Source organism: Microtus ochrogaster, chromosome 7 (assembly GCF_000317375.1).
Source record: "Microtus ochrogaster isolate Prairie Vole_2 chromosome 7, MicOch1.0, whole genome shotgun sequence".
NCBI lineage: Eukaryota > Metazoa > Chordata > Mammalia > Rodentia > Cricetidae > Microtus > Microtus ochrogaster.
This window is the reverse complement of record NC_022014.1, coordinates 73,341,630-73,363,950: the sequence shown is the minus strand read 5'-3', so window position 1 is coordinate 73,363,950 and position 22,321 is coordinate 73,341,630. Positions and strand designations below refer to the sequence as shown.

The 22,321-nt window shown below is 43.4% G+C and overlaps 1 protein-coding gene across 1 annotated transcript in view; it reads right to left on the bottom strand.

Annotated features, from left to right (window-relative positions):
• Window positions 1-17,892, bottom strand: part of Map2k6 (mitogen-activated protein kinase kinase 6) — a 126,559-nt gene extending 108,667 nt beyond the window's left edge. The window contains exon 1 of the mRNA XM_013347597.2: window positions 17,620-17,892. Within this exon, the coding sequence (XP_013203051.2) occupies window positions 17,620-17,635 (16 nt within the window). The 5' untranslated portion in view covers window positions 17,636-17,892. The remainder of the gene's footprint in view (window positions 1-17,619) is intronic.
• Between the last annotated feature and the right edge of the window lie 4,429 nt (window positions 17,893-22,321).

Below are 22,321 nucleotides of genomic sequence, written 5' to 3'. Positions count from 1 at the left end.
CCGATTCCTCTCCTCCACACCCTGTGATACCATAGGCATCTGATAGGCAAATCCTTCACCATCTTGTAACAGAACTCTATTTCCCCATTTTACCAGACTAATGACATACAAAGAAGCGTGAACTTTTGAATTCAAGTGGATTTAGCTTTGTAGTAGAATGCTTGCCCAGAACACTGAAGGTCCTACGTTTAATCAAAAAGAGAAAAGAGGAAGGCGAGGAGGGATTTAAATGAACCAGATTCAGACGCTAGCTCTGTGTCCACTAACTGCACGGTGGAGAACAAGCTATTCAGTTGATTTCCAATTTCCTTCTTTATGAAATGGGAACGTCGTCTGCTTCCTGGGCTTTTATGAGCATGGGAGCTACCTCAGAGCTCTAAGTGCTTAGTCCAAATAAAGTGCTTGCCACAGAGCCTCGCACGGCATAGGCACTCGCTCAGTAGTCACGATTATAGAGTAGGGTGCTGACCGCAGAAACCCTTCCGGAAAGCGCTGGAAACTATTCAGTGCCTAAGCCGGTCTGCAACTCCGGGTCCAGTTCTTGATAGAATCTCTAGAACAAACCCTCCCACCAACACTTGCCGGGCCTTCAGGACTTGTGGTTGCTTTGCACACGGCATCGTGGGCATTCCCTAACCTGAGAGAGAAAAGCCGGCAGGCGTTGCTTTTTAAGACAAAGGTCTTAACAACGCTGCCGACTCTGTGGATCTCACTTAGAAAACTGTGCTCGGGTACTCAGCATGGAAGATAAGTCTGGGCTCGTCTGGAAAAAAGCCTCAAACTGGTCTGTGTTGCTCTTTTTCTGTGTGTCCTCCTACATTTACCTCTCGAGGCTTCTAAATACACCTTCACACAATAGCCAGATGATCAACCTGCTTCTGAAGATGAAAAGGACAGATGAAGAAGATGCTCACTCTTCATATGGAGGGTTCATAAGGAATAAATGCTTGTACTAGGCTAGATTCCTCATCCTGCTTTCTTCATCATCATTACTATGTGGGCATGGGTGTTTTGCCTGTATGTAAGTTTGCACACCGTGTGCCGGCCTGATGAGGGCAGCCAGAAGAGGGCATCAGATCCCCTGGAGTGGAGTTACAGACAGTTAAGAGCTACCATGTCGGGGGCTCAAAACCAAACCCAGGTCCTCTGGAGGAGCAGACAGTGCTCTTCGCCATGGAGCTATCTCTCCAGGCAACACCCTACCCCAGCCTGATTCCTTAAACTCTTCCTTCCACTCCGCTCGATGCTTTGACTTTTCTGCTCATTTGGCCTCCCCCCTTTATTGACTGTCTTCATTCTTAACTTTCTGCCAGGCTCTTTTGTTACTTGGTTCACCTATCCCAAGAGCACTTCACACTCCACATTACAACTAATTGAAATAAAGGTTTAATCAGGTGTACTCATTGCTTGCTTCCTCCCTTCCTCCTTTCTTCCTCTTTGCTTCCTCCTTCCTTCTTTCCTTCCTTCCCATGCCTTTCCTTCCAGCCTGTTTTCACATCACTTGTTTGTCCTACCTCTGCTCTCCTCCCTGATGACCTCGTTCCACAGCACCCCTAAGTGGACAACAGTACGTGTGATGACTTTATGAGCCTTTGTCTCCACATCCCTACGGCATTCCCGAGGTGACCCATCTGGCCCCCATACTGGCCATCAGCTGCCAACGGGACAGTAGATGGAGGAAGAACACTCATCCCAAAACAGAGAAATCCCTTCCCACTGTCCCCGACATTCACCACGTCACACGCCATAACCAACCATTTCTTCCTTCACTGTCTCCTCTGCTGAAGCGGCTCCTGGCATTCTAATGTATAACCTTATTCTAATTATCCAGATTACATTATAGTGATGAAGCTGCTTGTCAGTTTAAATGCACGGACACACAACTCACAAGGCCTTTTGTTAATAGTCAAGGGTTAGAGACATGACTCAACGGCTGTATCCTTTCCTCAGATGCACAAGGTCCACAAAGATTCTATCCCCAGCACCACAAACAAAACTTAATCAATACTGCAAAAGCTTGGTAACACTTGGGCAGTCCTTTTTTATTAAGGCTTACAGGCATTTTCTAAAAACAAGTTTCTAGGCTGCAGATGCTTGGACCTACTCTCATTTCCTAAACTTTGCTCCGCTGAGACTTGGACCACTTGTTACAATAGCAAGGGAGCCCTCGCCCCCACCCGAAAATCCTGCCCCGCGTCTCTATACCTCAAAGTTGCCCGTGGCAACCACTGAGAATGATTCACTGGTCTCACTACCAATAAAGATGCGGTTTGGGGAATCAATTGCAACAGCGTGTGTGCTCATTTGCTTTCTAATTTAACACATCCCAGTTTAGAAGCATCCAACCTCCAGAGAGGAAGACGCTTGCTTTAGCTCCTCATTCTCCTGAGAAGCACACTTCAAATTCTACGATGCCAAGTTAATATCCGCCCTTGCTGACCGGCTTCCCGACCCCCCACGAGCCTTATTTCATCGGTATCCTGAAGCATTCCATTCTCTACCTGACCTGCTTAGCACAGCACAGAGCACATGTTTGTTGACATTTGTTTTCCCAAGTCACAGGCCGAGCTCTGTCCCCCAAGATTTAATATGGTGAAACCCTAACTACCGACACCTCAGAATGTGACCTAACTGGAAAACAGGGAGGTTGCATGTAATTACTTGAGATGATGTCATCCTGGAATCGGGTGGGCCCCTGCTCCAGTATGACTAGCTTCCTTGTGGGACACTTTGAATACACACAGACAAGGGAGATTGCCGTTTGACTCGAAGGGCAAAGATCTAAGTGGAGAGTCTACACAGGAAGGCTTGCCAATCAACCACCAGAAGCTAGGAGAGAGGCACAGATCTCCTTCCTAGTCCTCAGAAGAAGCAAAACCTACCTGCCAGCTTGATTTCAAACTCCTAACTTCCAGATCTATGGAAACATTAAGTATCTGGTATTCAAGCCCATCCTCTGTATGGTCCTTTGTCCCAGCAGCCTCAGCATCCAAATGTATCTCGCTAGACGACAGACTTCTAGAGGGCAGAAACGGCTCTGCCTTAGTATCCACTGAATGGTATACAAGGTGCAAACACAGGATCAGGTTAGTTGGTTAATAATGTTTATTGTATGTAACCAAGAAAGATATAGTTCTCCAATTTTCACACCCCTTCCATACTGACCAGATGCTTTGTTTTTTAGATCGATGACATCAAAAAGACTAAAATTCGAAGGCTGAGAAGACAGTTCTGTTGGTAAAATACTTTTCACGGGAACTTGAGGACCAAGGTTCAATCCCCAGAACCCACATTAAAAAAAAAAAAAAAAAAAAAAAAAAAAAAAAGCCTGTTGTGGTGGTTCATGCCTGTAATACCAGCCCTGGTGAGTCAGAGACAAGCTGATCCCTGGAGCTGCTTGGCTAGCCAGCTGAGCCAGATCAGTGAGACCCAGGCCAGCTAACGCCATTCTCTCACAAATGAGGTGGAAGACTTCTTTCTAATTAAAGTTTTTTTTTTTAAAGAATTATTTTGATTTTTACTTATGTGTCTATGCCTGCATGTACAAGTGCATGAGTGCGCATGCACAGGAGTGCAGGTGTTCAAGGAGGCCAGAAGCATCAGATCCCCTGAAGTGGGAAGGTGTAGGCCACCCAACATGGGTGCTGTGACTTGAACTGGAGCTCTCTGCAAGAGCAGCAAGTGCTCTTAACCACAAGCCCTTCTCTCCAGCCCCAAGGTAGATAACTCTTGAAGAACAACATCCAAAGTTGATCTACAGCCTCCACACAAATAAACACGAACACACACACACACACACACACACACACACACAGCATGCACATAAAAAAAAAAACACATTGAAATTTGGGATCGGAAAACATTCTAATTCAAATATATCAAAAATCTCTCGATTCTTTCTGAAACCACTTCCATTCCAAAATTTAACCTGGAGCCTCCCCTACTTTCCCTATAAAAATAGAAGCTCATTCAAGAACAAAATTTCACTGGGAGATCACTTGGCAAGCCACCTGAAAGAAAGAATATGGCCAGCAGGCCCTGTGTACCTGGCTGGGGTTTACATTCGCTGTTACTACTCAGCAAGATGAGGCAAACCGGCCCTGTGGTCTGTACAACTCTAAATGGGAGTGGTTCATCTTAGCCCCCTTACTTACTGTCTGACTTTAATTGAACGGAGCCAATGAAGAAAAAGGCAGTGACTAAGTATGGGTTCCTGGAGAAAAAGCCCAATTTTGAACCCCAGAGCAGAAGGTCACTTAAGGTTTGAAACTGAGCTAGCAAAAGAAAATAATTTATCAGTTGTAAAAAATATAATTTATTTTCCAACCTGTATTTTTAGAAGCTATGCATTATTTTATATCGTCCATTGCAATGTATAGCTATATAATAGTACAATTATAATTATACAGATGCAATTATAACTTAACAATTATATGTATACAGATAATTTCCAGAACATATAGTTTAAGATATAAATTATGTACATGTATATATGTCTGTCTTGAGAGAATAAGTTTAGTAGAACGAAAGATCTCCTAGAACTCCACTCTCAAGCGAGAATTCAAAAGTATATTGTACGGTTTTTCCTCCTCTTTCAAATGAGTCTAGAAAAAGAGCGAGGCACAAAGAAACTGAAAGGGCAGGCTGGCATGTGAGCAGGTTATAAAAAATGAAAATTACACTGCAACCGTGCTCTGGAAAATATTCCCCGACCCAGCTAGACATTGATTGTTGAACCAACAGCTTGCTTATATAATTACAGTGTGCCTATAAACCTGGTTGATACGATATACTTGTTTAACTATTAACCGCCAGACTTCCTGGAGTTTCCACAATCCAAAAGCACAGCTCCAACGCCTGATATAGGCTACATTCCACTTACAAACAGTGCTGGGGTTCTCTTGGTATGAAAAGGAAGTACTTCAACAAGACAAGTGAGGTTTTTTTCACCCAGTATTTTCCTGGCCATGTCCTTTTTTTCCTTTTGCCTTTTGCCTTTTTAGTACTTCTGAAGAACCGCCCTGCATAGCCCAGCATTTGGTCTCTGCCACTGGTATTAGAAGTCAAGATTCCTTCCCACCTCTACTTGGGATCTGGGACTCAAAGCTTCATTAACCCCAAAGATCACATGAATATTTCCACATCCAGGTATGAAGACTTTCCTGGTCTCCTCGCTATCCACAAGGCTCCCCAGCTCTGGACAAATCCAACTCTAAACATCGTTATCCCCTCCTACACGAGAATGCCTTTAAGGACTGAAAGGGAGAGAGGAATGAAACAAACCTGATTACAGAGGGATGATGACAGACAGCAAAGTCCCTCACACAGAGACCGGCACTCAGGAAGCACCGGTGAAACGAATGGGTGCCGGGCATGGCACAGAGCGTACGATATGCGGAACCTTGTTCAGTCGTCTCAATTGCACCATGACTTCGTGTAGCTCTCTCCCCTGAGAAGGGGTGAACTCTCAAGCTAGGGGGTTTTTGCAAGGTTTCCTAGCGAAGTAATAAGAATAGAGTCAAGTGTATTTACTCTACGTGCACCCTGTACAGTATTTTCCTTAAAGATTTGTTTAGTTGCTTGGTTGTTTGTTCTTGCCTGCATGTACGCAGCCAGGGCACAGTATGAGACACACTGGAACTAAAGCTAGAGAACTGGAGCTAGAGATAATGAGCCACCACGTGTGTGCTGGGAACCGAACCCAGGTCCTCCACAAGAGAAGCAACGGCTCTGAACTGCTGAGCCATCTCCCCGGCATCTCGTTCAGCTGCCCACATCTCTCCTGACAGCACAACCTCTTAAACGTAACAACTTTTCAAAAGTTGGTATATCGAATTGGTCCAAACAAATCCATTACCTGAGTCTCCTCTTTAGATGTCCAGAGTCTATGGGACTGATCAGGGTTTGGTCTTGTTTATCAAATGGCAAAGTGGGTATGGAGTAGAGATAGAAAGGTAAATTAAAGAGGAAGTCTACAGTAGGAGGTGGTGACACACGCTCTCAGTCCCAGCATCAGGAGGCAGAGGTAGGTGGATCTCTGTGAGTTCCAGAACAGCCTGGTTTAAAAAACAAGTTCCAGGACAGCCAGAGCTGTTACACAGAGAAACTCTGTTTCAAAAAAAAAAAAAAAAAAAAAGCAACAAAAAAAGGGAAGTCTTCAATGCACCCTTTTCAAATACCTCCAGGAAAGCTGTTTCTGTAAATTCGCTGGTTTTATGAACCTACTCCCAATGGCTCTTTAGAGTCTATCCTTGCTCTTATTCCTAACCCGTGTCATCTCATTTGTGCTAAGAGGGAAAGAAGAAAGGAGGAGAATAAATGACGGGTTCTTTTGTGTCCACAGTTTAAAGGAGAGGGGAAAGCTTTGCTTTGGTTGGAAAAAAGAACAAGAAGACAAGAAAGAAGGCATTGGTTTGAAAGGAAATCCTTAGCTGGACACAGTAAACACATCTGCCATCCCAACACTCAAGGGATCACCATGAGTTAATGCTAGCCCGGGCTACATAGCTAGTTCAAAACTAGCTTATGCTATATAGGGAGAGTTTTTTTTTTTCAAATAATGAAGGAAACAAAAAATAAATATTCATTCCCAACTTCTTAAGGGAATTAAAAATAAATATTCATTCCCAAGTCCTTTCTAGTTCCTTGAGTACACAAATGTCATCTCATACATACAAGAGGAAAACAGTGGAGATACGGGTTCATGCATAATTTCAAGGAAATTGCACTTGATATATTTACATAGAAATAACCAGGAAAAAAGGGAATAACCAAGCCAAAAGGGTTTGGCTGTGTTCTGGTTCGAAGCAGTATCTTTTAGACATGTAAGGGCCCACACAAGGCTTGAGTCCATCAGTTTCTCGATAGTACAGACTCTAATCAGCGAACAGAACCATTTGTCGCCAATGTTTGAGCATCAGCTTCCAGGAGACACTCATCAATATCTGTCACCAGATCACTGCAATTGGCCTCCTTCAAGCAAATGGAAATGTGTGCTTGGAACTCAACCTGAAGAGTCACAGTGACTCAGACTCAGCAACCTACGCGCAACAGACACTTAAAGGGACACGTCAAAAGGAACTTATAAAAAGCTAGACACAGGTCACCCTTGTAACTACCATGCTGGGCCCAGGCATGCCCACATCTCTCTGAGTTCCTATGGACTCTGATCAGTTTTTCCTATCTGCAGCCATTTCTTCCGTGCAAAGGGTTTTTATAAATGTATCTTGGAGGAGCAGCTCAAGTGGAATAGACTTGAGCTGAGGTTCTAGACTCAGGTTTAACTTTGACTAAAACCCCTGCTGTGCCACTGTCAGCCTGACATCTAAGTTCTTAATCTCTGTGGCCTCAGTTTGCCCATCTACAAAATGGGGTATCACCTCACTGAGCAAGAGGAAGAGTTGATGTAATTCACAGGCATCATGAAGTCCAGTGTCTGAAACAAAAAAGAACCCCCAACAGCGCCCCCTTATGGGCTCCTGGGAACTAGCATCTTTGCTGTGTATCTCGTAATCAACCCTAGGTTAACAAACCTGACCTGATCCCAAACGCCTCTGCCCTCCTGTGCCTTTCATCTTCCTTGACTTTTGGAACCTTTATGACAACTGTCCTTCTGTATGTATAGTACATATGACTCAAGTAACTCGGTAAGCAAGGGACATTCACAAGATGACCAAGAAGATGCTGTTAAACAAGCCACTGGGGGGGGTTAAGGAAAAAACAAGAGAAAACATCCCAGTGTTTTCAGGAGAACCAGAAACCTCTCTGGGTCGCATGAAAAATGTTCTAGCATGGAAGAAGACTTCCATCCCCACACAAAGGAATCGATACAGCCTCCGGGCCAGGTCATGATGAAAGTCACCAAAGTCAGGCAGTGGTGAGAGCATGTGGGTGACTTTAAATAGACTTTCTAAACAACACACGGGATCAGGAATGGGAGGATGGAGACAAGGAGAGGAAAGAAATACAAAGCCAACAGGAAGCATGCAAGGAAGGGGAAAGGGGCCCCGGTGGGCTAAAGGAGAGGAGTGACTGGTTTGGACAGAACCGGGCAATGAGCTAAATTCTCACAGCTAGGAAAAATGTTACTCAGACATTCCCTGTGGCCTGGGCCTAAGAGGTGGCCAGAGGAACGCAGACCAGTGGTGATCCAGGTTAATAAGGCCCCATTAGAGTCAAAGAGGAACGCAGTCTGGGAGCCCTGCGAGTGATATTTCATTTGTATCTTTATAAATAAAGCTTGCCTGAGGTTCAGAGAGTAAAACAGTCACACTGACCAGCCTTACCGACCAGACAGAGGTGGCACATGCCTTTCACCCTACTCACACTAGTCTGCCACAGAAACCGGCAGTAGTGGTGCACGCCTCTAATCCCAGCCCTAGAGAGGAATATAAGACGGGAGGAGACAGCTCTCAGACAGTCTCATTCTGAGATTCCTGGAGGCAGGATGGCCATTTCAGACTGAGGTAAAGGTAAGAGTCAGTGGCTGGCTGTTTTGCTCTTCTGACCTTCAGGTTGAACCCCAATATCTGTCTCTGGGTTTCTATTAATCATGCTACAGCCCTCTCATAACAAGACCCCACTGACCCCACTCCTCAGCTGAGTCAAGTCAGAGTAAACTTTTTTTGGAAAAGGACAAACGGTAAATATTTTCTACTTTGTGGGACACGGAATCTCTGTTAGAACTACACAATCCCAATATTGCAGAGCAAACACCAACCACAGAAACAAAGCAGCCACAGCTGTGTTACAATATAACTTTACTTGTGGACACTGAATTTGAATGTTACCTGTCTTTCACATGGAATGAAATAATCATTTTCTGGTGACTTGCAATTGTTGAAAACTGGTAATAAAACCCAAAATATAGTAAAATTCAAACAATTATCTCTTCTCCTCCTTAATTATATTGGTTTATTATTTATCTATTTATTTATTTTGGAAAAGCTGTTTCCTATATCCAGGGCTAGTCTCAAAGTTGCTACGAAACTGAGAGTGACCTTGACCTTCTGATCCACCTGCCTCAACCTCCTAAACGTAGGAATTACAGGTGTTTCTACCTGTCTCACTTTACGCAGTACTGGGGATCGAACTCAGGACTTCGTGCACGCTACGCAACCACTCTTCCAAGTGAGCTTCCTCTCCAGTCCAGGAAGCATTGCTTGCATTGTTCCAGCCCAAGGTAAGGTAATTACAGTTCAAAGAAATGTGTTACACATTTCAAAATAACTAGACAAGCAGAGGAAGGTCCTTCGTACACAGAAATGGAGAGAAAGAAAGGACAATGACCTGAATTTGATTACCACTCATTGTACATATTCATCAAATTATTGTACTATGCCCTAAACATTGGGTGTCAACCTAAAAACAATTTAAGTTGGAATTGGAATATAGCTCCGCAGGGCAGGTGTGGCATGCATAGGACCCTAGGTTAGGTCCTTGGCACCACCAAAAATGAGCAGGGCATCTAGTTTAGAATTTGGCACAGGGGCTCTCGTTTCCTGGCTGCTGGTTACAAGCCTGGGAAACGGGGTGAAACAGGCCTGGTTTTGCCTCCTGCCTCCTCCACTTCCCTTCAGTCCATGGGGGAAAACACATGATAGTTAATTTACTCATTTGAAAATTAAGGATACTAGGAGTCGCCCATAGGGTTTAAGTGGTATTTTTACAAACTTACCCGTGAAAAGTAACTATAGCAAATAGTGACCACAATGGTACGGGAGTGGAGATGCAGGGTGGGGGGGAGGTGATGGTGACGGTGTTTGGGAATGGTGTGATGGAGGGATTCACATCTAAGACTGAGCCCATGGGGCTGACCAAGGTAGGATGTGCACACTAGAAAGCAAAATAAATGGCAGGGGACCTCACAAATGCCTATTTCATACCCGACTCAGAGCACAGTCAACGGAGTAACAAGAAATTGTGACCGACTTCTCCGAGTCTCCTCTTCAAAATGCAAAGAGTGGACTTGCTGTCTACACATCCAACTACCTAGACAAGTTTAGGGAGAGACGGTCGTCTGAGAAAAAAAAAAAAAAAAAAAAAAAAAAAAAACCAGGCAGGCAGCGGTGGCCAATGGCAGCAGAGGTAGTCAAGGAGGAAGTGAGGAATCACACACAGTACTGGGTGGTTATGCTGCCAGATCTGCTTTATTACAGGGCAGCCCCACTGTTAACATTTTCTCAATTGCCTCTGATAACCCCCCAAAGACTCCACAGACTTAGAAACCGAAAGCAGCAAGGGACATGGAGACCTTCTCTTCTGCCCTACCAACTGTGCTCCTCTGAGCCGCTCACCCTGGGGTCACATACTAAGCACCTCCTCTACACTGAGCAACATCCTCAGTATATTATTTTCCCTTTTGGTTTGTTTGTGTGTGCTTGCACATGCATGTGTTGTATGTGTGTGCATGATACACGTGTGAGACACATCTGTAAAGTGTGCAGGTAGCCACACCTAAGCACGCACCAGAATTGGAAAGCAAGGATATGGGCAGGTAGGCGTATCATTGCTCTTTACCGTATTTATTACCTTGAGACAAGGTCTCTCGCTGGACCAGGAGGCAGCCATTTCAGCTCTGCTCGCTGGCCATGGAGCTCTGGAATTCACCTGTCTCCACCCATCAATACTAGGGACGAGGGCACGTCTAATCCTGTGGGTGCTGGAGATTTGAAGTTAAGTCCCCATGATTGCAGAATAAGCACTCTTCACTACGGAGCCACCTCCTCAGCCCCTCTGCATATTATTAAAACAAAAGGGTAGTAAAGGGCCACCGGGCACCTTTAAGTCTCTTTAGAGGGTGATGTAGGAGAAAGGACACTTCTTCAGTCACTGCTTCTGTGCTATTTTTTGCAACTTCCAAATGATCATGCAAAGAGATAATGAGACGTTGAATGCAAACAAGGAAAAGTAAAAGCAACAGTATTTAGAGTTCAATTGCCTCAAACCTTTTTAGGGGAAAAATGACAACTATCCTTACTGATGAAAAATAATGTCCGAATATATTTAATTACGCCGATTATCAATCATTGATAAACACGACAGAACGGTGAAGGATTTACAGAAGCGAAGACGTGAAGTTTATCTGCCCAGCAAGATCTTTCAAAGGAGATGGTCCATAAAAGGCAAACGGTAATTACAGAGCTTACAACTCATAGCTGTACTCTGCAGGCAACTGGCAATCAGACGGACAGCATTTGCAAAATATCTTTTGGCAGAGGATTGGAAAGAAATTCTGCCACCATGATTCATGGATCACCATTTCTTGGGCAAAGAATAATAAGTGCTAATGATTGTATCATCAGCCTCACAACTCCCCCCACACACACTCAGCCTGCTCCCCACAAAGCAAACAAAATGAAAAAATGTCAAATACACTGAATTCTGAGGAAAGGGAGAGGAGTATAAACATGGATTATCAGTGCTGGTGTGTACAGATCAGTGGGAAGAACTTTGGGAGAAGAATCAAGAGAGTCACATTTACCTGTGGCTGTGGTGTCTGCAGCAATGCATTGATGCTAAGGCCTCAGTCTGCTCATTTGCAGAGACAAGCCTGTGCTGGAAACACCTTTCTAGAAGTTCCAGAACACAGAAGTAGGCAGGGTTGCGAAGGGTAAGCTAAGCTAAGACTACATCACACCTGCCCGACACATAACTTGGGTGGTCAACAAAATTAACTGCAGTCTTAGTTGTTTTAACGAAGTAAATTTAAATCAACTGTTCCTTGGGATTAGCCCTGTAATTAAAACTTCAACAATTCATTATTTTATATCAATGTCCACAAAACAGCCAGGTGCTATGCAAAAATTACTTACAAAACTAAAGAAAAACTAATTTTCCTTGTAGAGGTCATTAAAACTCCAGACACACCCAGAAACAGGTCATTCCCAGTCTGGAATTCAAGGCAGAGCATTATAATTTTCTCATTATTTCTATGTGAGTCTGGACAGCTATAGACCATGTAAACAAAATGAGTTTACATTATAAAATATGGGAAATGTACAGAAGACATTTTGGTCCAAATAAAATTAGAACTCATCAAGGGATAAAACCATTTAGATGCATAGAACCCAACTCTCAACCCATAATTACCTAACCTTGACAGTCTTCAGATTTCCTGGCCTAACTTGAACAAAATAATTTTGTCTTTACTTGAAGATTTTAAAGATACATTTTATGAAGGCGAAGAAAACACATGAAACAGGGATGTCAAGAGAAATGAACATTTCCAACTTATTTAAACATATGTAAGTAGGAATCAAATATAAATATCTTTTATCAAATAGGCAAAGGTTTTCTTTTTCAAACTAAACTTAAGAGGAGGAAAAGTATGATCTTTCTGGAGAGTTACATATTTGGCAATATTTACCATAATTCTTGAAAAGAAGAGGCCAGAAACTCTCAATTATCATTGGAGAATTGAGAGAGTTCAGATTCTCTATAGAATATCTTAGCCACATATCCATACCCTTTGACCCAGGACTTCTAATACTAGGAATAATCCTAAAGAAATAACTAGACATGTGAGTATATCAACCACGTAGTAGGAGAGGTCCCATGCCCAAAAGTAATTGACTAGCACAAAATGAATACCATATTGTTTGTGTGTGTATGTGTGTGTGTGTATACAAACTTTGTTGTTGTTGTTGTTTTGGTATTTTTGTTTTATTTTGCAGTTTGTCTGTATTGACTTTGTTTTGTTTCTATTATTGATTTTAGAGAGAGAGAAGCATAAATTTGGTTGGGTAGGGAGGTGAGGAGGACCTGGAAGGAGTTCCGGGAGGGAAAAGAATATGATCAAAATATATTGTATGGGAATATTTTTAAAGCAAAGTTGTTTTAAAAAAGAAAGAGAGAAAGGAAGAAAGGAAGAAAGGAAGAAAGGAAGAAAGGAAGAAAGGAAGAAAGGAAGAAAGAAAGAAAGAAAGAAAGAAAGAAAGAAAGAAAGAGAAGAAAGAATTGGGTTAATGTGGATAATCTATGTACAAGGGATTCCTTGCAATGTTGTTTATAACCGCACATAAAACTATGTGAAAGTCCATGAAAGACTGAGTACATGGCTGTGTTCTTACAAGTTAAAATATAAAACCTTAACAAAGAATGAGGCTACTGTGTGTGTGCTAACGTGGGAAGAAGGCCAAGACGCATGGGAGAGTTTAAGGAGAATATCCCATACAGTAAAATAACACATTTAAGGCTATGTATACAAAGACAGTCATCACAAGTGCACAGTAATTATCTCTGGGTAGTTTAAGGTGAAGTAAGTGTGTGTGTGTGTGTGTGTGTGTGTGTGTGTGTGTGTGTGTATAATTTTTGAATGAGACAGAGCCATTCTATGCAGTCCTAGCTGGCCTAGAACTCATTGTATTGACCAGGACGTTCTTGAAATAAAAGAGATCCACCTGCTTCTGCCTCCCTACTTCCAAGAATGAAGCCATGCAGCTGGCTCAAGTTATATAGTCTTATCATAACTTTCTCTTTGGTTTAACATTTTCAATGAATAGTGACCATTTATTTAATAATAATAATAATAATAATAATAGCCTAGTTTTCTAAATATAAAGAAAATATTGGGGGATGAGGGAGACATAGACATTCACACTCTGCAGTTGACTTCCTGGAATTTAGTCTCTTGGCATTGTATGCCTGGGAACACGGAGCAATATGCATGATTCTGAAGTAAGCAGGCATTGAAACTGTATTTAAGCAAATATAAAGGAATTGGATATTGCAAATGTAGAAATACATTGACTCAGACACAGTTCATAGCATATTGGTAAGCAAAGTAAAAAGAAGCCGAATGTACACTAGCAGTACACATATTATATATATGTTATATATGTATATGTGTGTGTGCATGTGTGTGCACATATATGTATACATATATATAATATGTGTACCATTGAAAGAGTATCTATCACAATGTATTCTGCAGTAATTAGTCATTTTTGTTTTCTTTTTCTATTGAATATTCCTATAATAAAGAAGTACTATTTATGTACATTTTAAAGTTTTAATAATACTCCTTGCAGATTTTTTTAGATTTTAACAGATGGGGGAGATTGTCTAAAGATGGTATTAATCTGTGAAAAACAAAAGAATGAGAATCCCAATCCTTGTACCTGGGAGGAGCTGCATTACCAACACACACACACACACACACACACACACACACACACACACACACACACCATTTAGCTAACATGCATCCTGTTAAAAAGAACCGAAGGCGAGATCCACACAAAGACAGCGGGAGGCCCAAGGTGCCTATTCTGACTGGGTGTCCTGAGAATGACAAAGTTATAAAACACACTGGCTCAGGTTACAGGTTCAGCATGGCAAGCGCGTCTGATAGGACCCAACAAAGGCATGTGTGCGCTGAATGAGAAATTTACATACCTGGTGCCCTGGGATGGAGTAAATTACAGAAACAGAGATTAACTCAGTGGGGCTGAAAACTTCGAGGCTCCATCCCTACTCCCTTCCTAAGTGTGCCTTGTAAGCATTTCTTACATGACTTACTTATGACTGCATCCCACTAAAATAAGCTCATATTGTTTTTTCAAGGTGAATAGGAAGAGAAGTGAGGAAGACTGGCTCCTAAAAGGGTCAAATATGGATTTTCAGGTAAGCCAGGAGATGCTAGAGCTCCCTCCCTCCCTCTCTCTCCCTCAGAAGGCCATTCTGCCTGATGACAATAGCTTTCTCGCCCGGGTAGTGTAGATGACACATTTTTCCTGTGACTTGTCTTCCTGTAATGTGCAGGAATTCCTGCACTCTCTGGTACCCTTCCTGTTAACTTACATTTCAGATTTCCTCAAAAGGCACACTGCTGCTTTAATATTTGAAAAATGTCAGCTCAACCCCAGACGGCTAAGACAAACAAGCTGAGAAACACCACCTAAACTCACAACTGTGGAAAACAGAATCTCTTTTGAAGAAAATTCTTTCTCGGAATCTCACTGTTGGGAAGGCTAGGGAGAAGGCGCCCAGTCCTTCCAGCTCCTGGGCAGTCTGTAATTCTTTGCCTCTGCTATGCCTTAAATTAGAGGTCTGTAAAACTGAATTATAGTGATCTAAAAAGTTCATAAAGGTTCGGGAATTGAACGTGTTGTTAAATTCTTCAATACTGTGAGATCGTACCCATCTCTCACTTTCCCTCCCATTTCATTTGGCTAAAGTATTAGAAAGAAGTCTGAAACCAAGAAGAAGAAGAAAAAAAAAAAAAAGAGTGCTTTTGGCCATTTCAGAGAGCCTGGCTGTGCTAGGCCAAGTCCACATAAAAAGTGCAGGCCAAGACTCCTTAGCCATTTCTAAAATGATTGCCCACATCTTTCCACCAATAATTTTCCTTTTGGACAAAAACCTCATGTTCATACCAGATATAGTTTGCAAGCAGGATTCGGTGGAGAGCATTCATCTGCATAAATGGAAACTGACTCGAAAGACAACCAATCCTGGATCTATGATCAAGAGGAAAGTGCCACACAAGGACCCCTGTTACCTCCCAAGGTTAAAAAAAAAAATGACCTGCCGAGAAAGACCAAAAACTGTGCAGAGAAGAAGTTAATTTAGAACCCAAGATCCAAGGCAAGAGGGGAGGATTGCAGTACGTCTAAACTTCAGGCACAACTTCCTGACAACTCAGCAATTGAATCATTATAGCCTCTAAACTCTGGGAGCCCCGTTTCTCCTCAATAGCCAGGCTTTTGAACTTTTTATTATTTCTTCTGAGAGAGTGTGTATGGGCTGTGCATGGTGCACGTGGGCACGTCAGAAGACAACTGGGAGGCAGTTCCTTCCACCATTGGGTTTGGAGGGTGGAATGAAGGTAGCCGGGCTGGGCGGCAGGCACCTGCGCCCACAGAGTCATCTCACTGGCCCCATCTATGCTGCTATCGCGTGCCACGAAAATGTCCTCACACCCTTGCTATCCCAAACCAGATGGTAATTCTTGAAGAAAAAGACTTCATTTTAAGTATTCTCGTGATCCCAAAACTCTATGCACATATACATACATGCAAATCGGCATGTGCATGTATATATATATATGCATGTATGTCTGCAGATATAAGCATGTATATCATACATATGTATTTTAAGCTGAACTGAATGAGTGAGTATATGTTTACCAAATGTAAAGTAACTAGAAGCCATTTCCTTAGTATGTTAGAGCATGACTGACTCCTGTAAACTTCTTTCTCTGTTCAATTAATAACAAAATTTTAAGGTTTCCCTGGTTAAGGAATATCCACACCTTTAAAAATACCCATTTCTAGGTTCATAGACACACTTCTGAAATAGTTCAAACACTTCATCCTCCCCTAACATTAAACACAAAATAACAACCAACAGCAACCATAAGCAATCTTACTTTAGACTCTGAAGAACATCCCTTTCTTCTTGGGACCAGGCACGCACGTTCATCAGGTAGAATTAAATCATATCAGAGCTCCAGAAAAAAAGTGTGGCAAAAAGCTTATTGGATACTTTAATAAGTATCCCCAGCAAGTCTAGCTCCCCAGCAGCTAGCACACCTCTTCATTTTGGGGTGTTTTCCGATGCCATCTGATTTCTCTATGGTGAGGAAGATTGCTCCCAAAACAGGTCATTAAAGGTCTCACAGACACCTAAGCACCCCTTCAGCTCTGACGACAAGCCAGGACTTTTTTTTTTTTTTAAATTTCCTCCACAGAACATCATCAGTAAATCTGCAAAATACAACCTTACAAATTCTTTTTTAATTAAGTAAATTTGAAAAAGAAAAAAAGGCAGCCACAGCCCTGAACTTCTGACCTATTAATCTCTGCAGCTACACACTTACAGGAATCCGTTGCAGTTGTCAGTGAGACGGTAAAGGTCGGCTCATGTTGATGCAAGGCTTAGAAATACGGCTACCCCCTAAAACCCTCCCTCCCTCAGGTGCAAAGCATCTCCAAATGGCCAAACAGATTTAGGTTTTCACCACTGCAAGTGACTGGTAAAAGTGTAAAAAACCTCGGGAGAGCAAGGCTTGGCTGCTTTACTTATTTTTTTTTTTTAAATATTACACTGCTCTCGAAACTTCACCTTTACGTCTCTTCAAAATCAAAAGTTGCCTATTGTCCAAAGCGAAGTTAATACAAATTTAGCTGAACTCTGGCACCACAGTGGCTCATTCCCCCAAAGAATACAAGATCACGTTAATTTCCTAGTAGTTTAAGTCGAGTTTTACCTTTCATCTTCACCTCGAGACTTTTTGAAAGTTTGGATTCCTGTTGCACACAAAATTACTTAGAATGTGCGTGCATACTAAAGAAATGTACTATTATATAAAGCATTGCACATTTAGACGCTACCAACCTGCTATCTCTCTCCTGACTGTGCAAAAGGCAAAAAGGCTCAGTAATCCTAGCAGAAGAATGCAAATAATGTCAACGCACAGCTGAACTGCAAGCCCTGCCTTACAGGAACTCTCTGTGTCTGCAAAAAAAGACACACACTAAACAGGAAATGCAACTGAGCTGTGGAAAACCTCAAACTTAAAAATGCAATCGCCGGGCGAAAATTGCATCCATGCATTCATGAATGCATGCATAAGCCTTTGCATTTTTTTTGCAACTAATGCAAACAGGCTCTTACCTTTCGACTGAGACATTTTCCCCTTTCCTTTGATGGGGGAAGGGAGCACAAAAGACTTTGCCTTGCTTCTCTTCTGTAGCTAGTTTTGCAACAAAGATGCAAGCTGCAGGCGTGCAATCTTCATGCAAGTGGAGTTTCTCTTGACCGATGCAGCAGATGGACTTTCAGGGAGTCAAGATGGAATTGCACACCTTGCAAAACAGTCTGGAAAGTGATTTTTTCCTTAGTTGCAACGTTAGGGAAGGCTGTGCTGCAGCTACATGATGGGCCAGGGCTGGCAGCTAAAAGCTCCAAACTTGGAACTGAGTATCTTAGTGCGCAGACGTCCTTCCTGCGAAGGGCGCGAGGCCCGCTGGGTAATGTAGTTCGCCTGTAGCGTCCACGGATCTCTAATTTAAGGAAACGTGCTCCGGTCGGTGACTGAGTGAGGTGACTGGCTGAGCGCGACAGAGATCTTACTCAGATAAACAAATCGGACACACACTCTTCAGTAAGTGAAGGGTGATTGACGGCCAGGTCCATGAAAGGAGGCGTTTTGTTCGCAAAAAGCCCCTGAATCAACAGCTTAGAGAACACAGGGGCGGTTAAAGCGCCTTTGTCACCCCTAGACTAAGGTCTAATTGGGGGTTCAACGCGTTGATTTCTTTCTTTTCCTGCTCAGTATCTTTGTACTGTTCTGCCTGTAGACAGTTCGGCCTGACACCTCATTTCACAACAAACATTTGTCTTGAATGGGAACTCCGGTGGCGATCTAACCCCTCAGAGAAGATACAAAGTTTTATTTGGGAAAACAAGATCCCGGTCAGTTCTTTTCAAGAAAGCTGAAATTCAGTGCTGAATAGGGCTGAGGGAGAGAAATTTGGGAAGTTCTCAATTCTTACAGGATTAGAAAGGAAATCTTGTTTCTTATATATCAAAGCCAATTTTAATCAAAATAAAGATAATTTGAAATTTCTTTCCTCGCCCGAGGCAGATGGGGATGAAGGGGAAAGTCCCTGGCCTTAAGAAGAAAGGGTGGGTGGTGGGTAACAGTACTCTTAGGTGAATAAAGTCGAATATCTTGACTGTTTTCGATACCATCAAGAGATGTTTGTTGGGAGCCCAAAGTGTGCCAGACATCTTCCCAGGGCTTGGGATTTTCCCCTTTATCCTGCTGTGCTCAAGGCTAGAGGGTGGTTTGTATCTAGGTGGGGGGGGGGGGGGGGCGGGGGAAGCATCTCGCCTTTAAGGAAGTTAGAGATTCAAGCAATCCCTGAAAAGGGTGGAGAAGAACAGTCAGGGTGTATGGGCTGGGACGTACCTATTAGACCACCTTCAGGAATGTTCTTTCAAGGTAAATAGAGAAGGAAGAGAAGGAATTAGGGTTTTGGCTGCTGGTCTGCAAACAAACCATTGTGGGGACAATGAGGGCCAACTGTCCATTCCTGGGTCGCTGAGGGTATCCTGCTGCCTTGTGAACTAGAGTGGCTCTCAGAATTAACCTGGTGTGGGGCGTTCTACCCGGATTTAACTGTTTAGACTTTAATTGAAAACATAGAGGAGGAGGTAGAAGGTTTTGAAAAGGGGAACTTAAACCAAAGCATTGTTTTAAGAATGTAAATTTACCCTCAGAGATCTAGGTGGGGTTGGACTTGGGAGAGGCCAGAGGTAGTTCGGGTCCTTTGTGGAAAGCCACGAGAGTCGCTTTGGAAGACGATTCGTCCGTGATGGCTGCTAATAAAAATTTCTGGAATTGCATTAAGAATTCTAGGAAGCCAGGACCATCTGAGTAAGGAGCGAATGAGAAGGAAGGCCACCACGTGGTAGCTGCAAATCAACTCTTTCTTCTCTCTCCCTGAAGTGCTGGAGATTGGATCTAGGGCCTCAGGCATTCCAGGCATGTGCTCTATCACTGAGCTTGAGCCACAACCCCTCTCCTCCCCCCCTTTTTAAATTTTATTTTGAGGCAAGATCTAGTTAATCCAGGTTAGCCTTTGAGCCCAGTCCCTAACACAGACAGGGTCTGAATTTGTGATCCTCCTGCCTCTGCCCACTCCCAACACAAGTTAGCAAATAAGGCAAATATGTTGAAGGGGGGGGGGGGGCGGGGAAAGGGGGAAGTTTGTGCTAGTTACTTCCAGTAATGCCCTTTACTGACTTTCTTTTCCCCCTTGAGATCTTGCCTTGTCTGACTGGCTTGGAACTCAGTGTGTAGAGTTTGCAGTAATTCTCCTGCCTCTGTACCCCTGAAGTGGTGGGATTACAGGGGTACCCCACAATTCCTGGCTTCCTTTACCAACATTCAGGAAAATTAATCAAGGCAACTTCACCCAGGGAGGGGCAGCCTCTGCCTGTAACAGGATAGCTTTCCAACTCACGTCTAGAAGTAAGGGTTTTCTTTTATCTTCTCTGTCTTTCAAGTCTAATCCACGCTACGCCGCCCCACCTTTCTTCTGCATGTAGATTAGAACCTCCTTGGTGAGCCTTTTTTCTAAGTCTCATTGAACCAGGAGATACGGGCCATTTCAACACAGCGCCACTTTCCTTTTGAAACAATGACAGGAATGCCTGGGATGATGATAGCACTGGGATATCTTTGTGGAGCTATCCTGGCTTAGCCCAAGCAGGACCTCAACAATCACCAAGAGCCGGCCATTTGTACTTCCCATCCTCAGCTGCTCTGCTCTTCAGTGAATCTAGTCTGATTACGAAAGAGTTCTTTTCTTTGGTTACAATCATTTAGTATACAGACGTGTGTGCACGCACGCACGCATTTGTACACAGGCCTAACGTGTAGAGCAAATGTCAAGGTCATGGGACAATTGAGCAGGAATCAGTTGCCCCCTCCCACCTTGTAGGTCCCAGGAATCAAACTTGGGTCCTCATACTTGGTACCAAGTGCCTTTACGGAGGCCATCTGGGCCACCCTCGAGGGGCTCGGATCTCTGCTGGTGTGGCGCCTTCTGCTCTTGTGATTCAGTTCACACTCTGTCAGAATAAACACACGCAAGCCACAGCCGGTAGGACCAAGCTAGACCCTCTAAATATGGGTGACAGTTGTGAAGCTGGGGCTGACTGAGGGGCCCCAGGATTTATCCCTAGTGTTTATACTAACTTTTTGGAACCCATTCTCTTTGGATGGATACCTTGCTCAGCCTGGATATAGTGGAGAGGGCCTTGGTCATTCCTTGGAGCAATGTGCCTTACACTCTCTGGGTGGGGGGTGGGGAAGGGGTAAGGTGGAGGGGATGAGAAGAGGGGATGGAGTGGGAACTGAGATTGGTATGTAATATGAAAAAGATGTTTGTTTTCTTTTTTAAAAAATAAACTAAAGTGAGAAAAAAAGACACAGCTGGTAAATGTGGTGAATTCTGAAAATCAATCTGCCATCCACTCTCCACGGAAACAGAGATGGCCGACAGGCGATGTGCACATGCAAGCACACACACACACAAGACACCTTTAACCGCAAGCCTGCTGAACCACAGATTGTGACAGAGTGGGCCCTTTATCTTATGGATCCTGAATTCGGAGCGGGTTGCTGGAATGACAGGGAATTCAACCTCTTTGAAAAGGTTTGAAAAGCAAGTTCTTGGTGTGATGGGTAACTTCTTCCTAGACTCCATGCATGGTAAAGAAGCTGTGCCCCTTGTTTTGCCAGACTGCAGTGACATGAGAAAGCAAGAAGGACCTCAGACAGACAGTCCCTTTAAAGGTACATCAAGTGTTTATCTTGGAATTTTCCAGACTTCAGATCCTTAATTGCAAATCATATAGATTCTGCTTATCTGCAGAACCAACGTCTAAACCCCTTGGTATAGCACCGTTGGCTCCTTGGGGTTTAAACTCTGTGTATTTCCCAGCTTCATTCCTCAGGCCAGGCTGATCCCATACCTAGGAGAAAGCAGGATTTCTGGCTCTTTGGAAAGCAGTGCTCCTCTGCCTGTAAGACCCTTTCATTATCTAATGGTTCTGATTTGTCCTTGACTACTCTCAAAATACTCTCTGTACTGAGGATGTCCCTACCAGCACCCACGTGAGTTGGACGTATTCCATAATTCTGTAATGCCTTCTATATGTATCTTACCTAAGGCTCATCCCAGGCCTCACCAGTGTGTCTCTAGGAGGCTAGAGTACTAAGGAGCAGAGATTTTACCAACGTCTCTCCTTCTCGGTACCCAAAACAGCATTTAGCACGTTGTACACTTCAAGACTTGCTGCAATCCTGCATGGAGCAGCTGGGGTAAGGACCTGTAACCTTGGCTAGCCTGGAATAACCAGATTATTAACACCTCAGGGGAACCCAGAACACCTGCAGAAAAAACCCAGGCTGTCAGGTTGGAAGTGTGAAATTCTTGGAAGGAAGCCCTTAGGTTAGGTCATACTGGTTTCTCAAGTAGTTATTCTGGAGTTATAGGTTGGGTGGGGGAGGAGGTAGCCTGAGTATCGGGAATCCATGGGCCAGGAAAAGCACCTGCTACAATTTAGTGGTAATAGCTCTCTCTCAGCTTACCACCTGGGTGTTTGGCAATGCCTGCTTTATCATAATGAAGAAGAGGGATTGATACTGGCATCTAACAGATAAGAATTTAAAGCACAATTATCTTGCCATGATCCACAGGAAGTCCAGCCCTCAGCAAAGAACTATCTGGTTCAAATACCAGTGTTGAGTATGTGAAATGCTGGTGTGTAGCATGAGAATTAATTCCTTGCTCTAAATTAA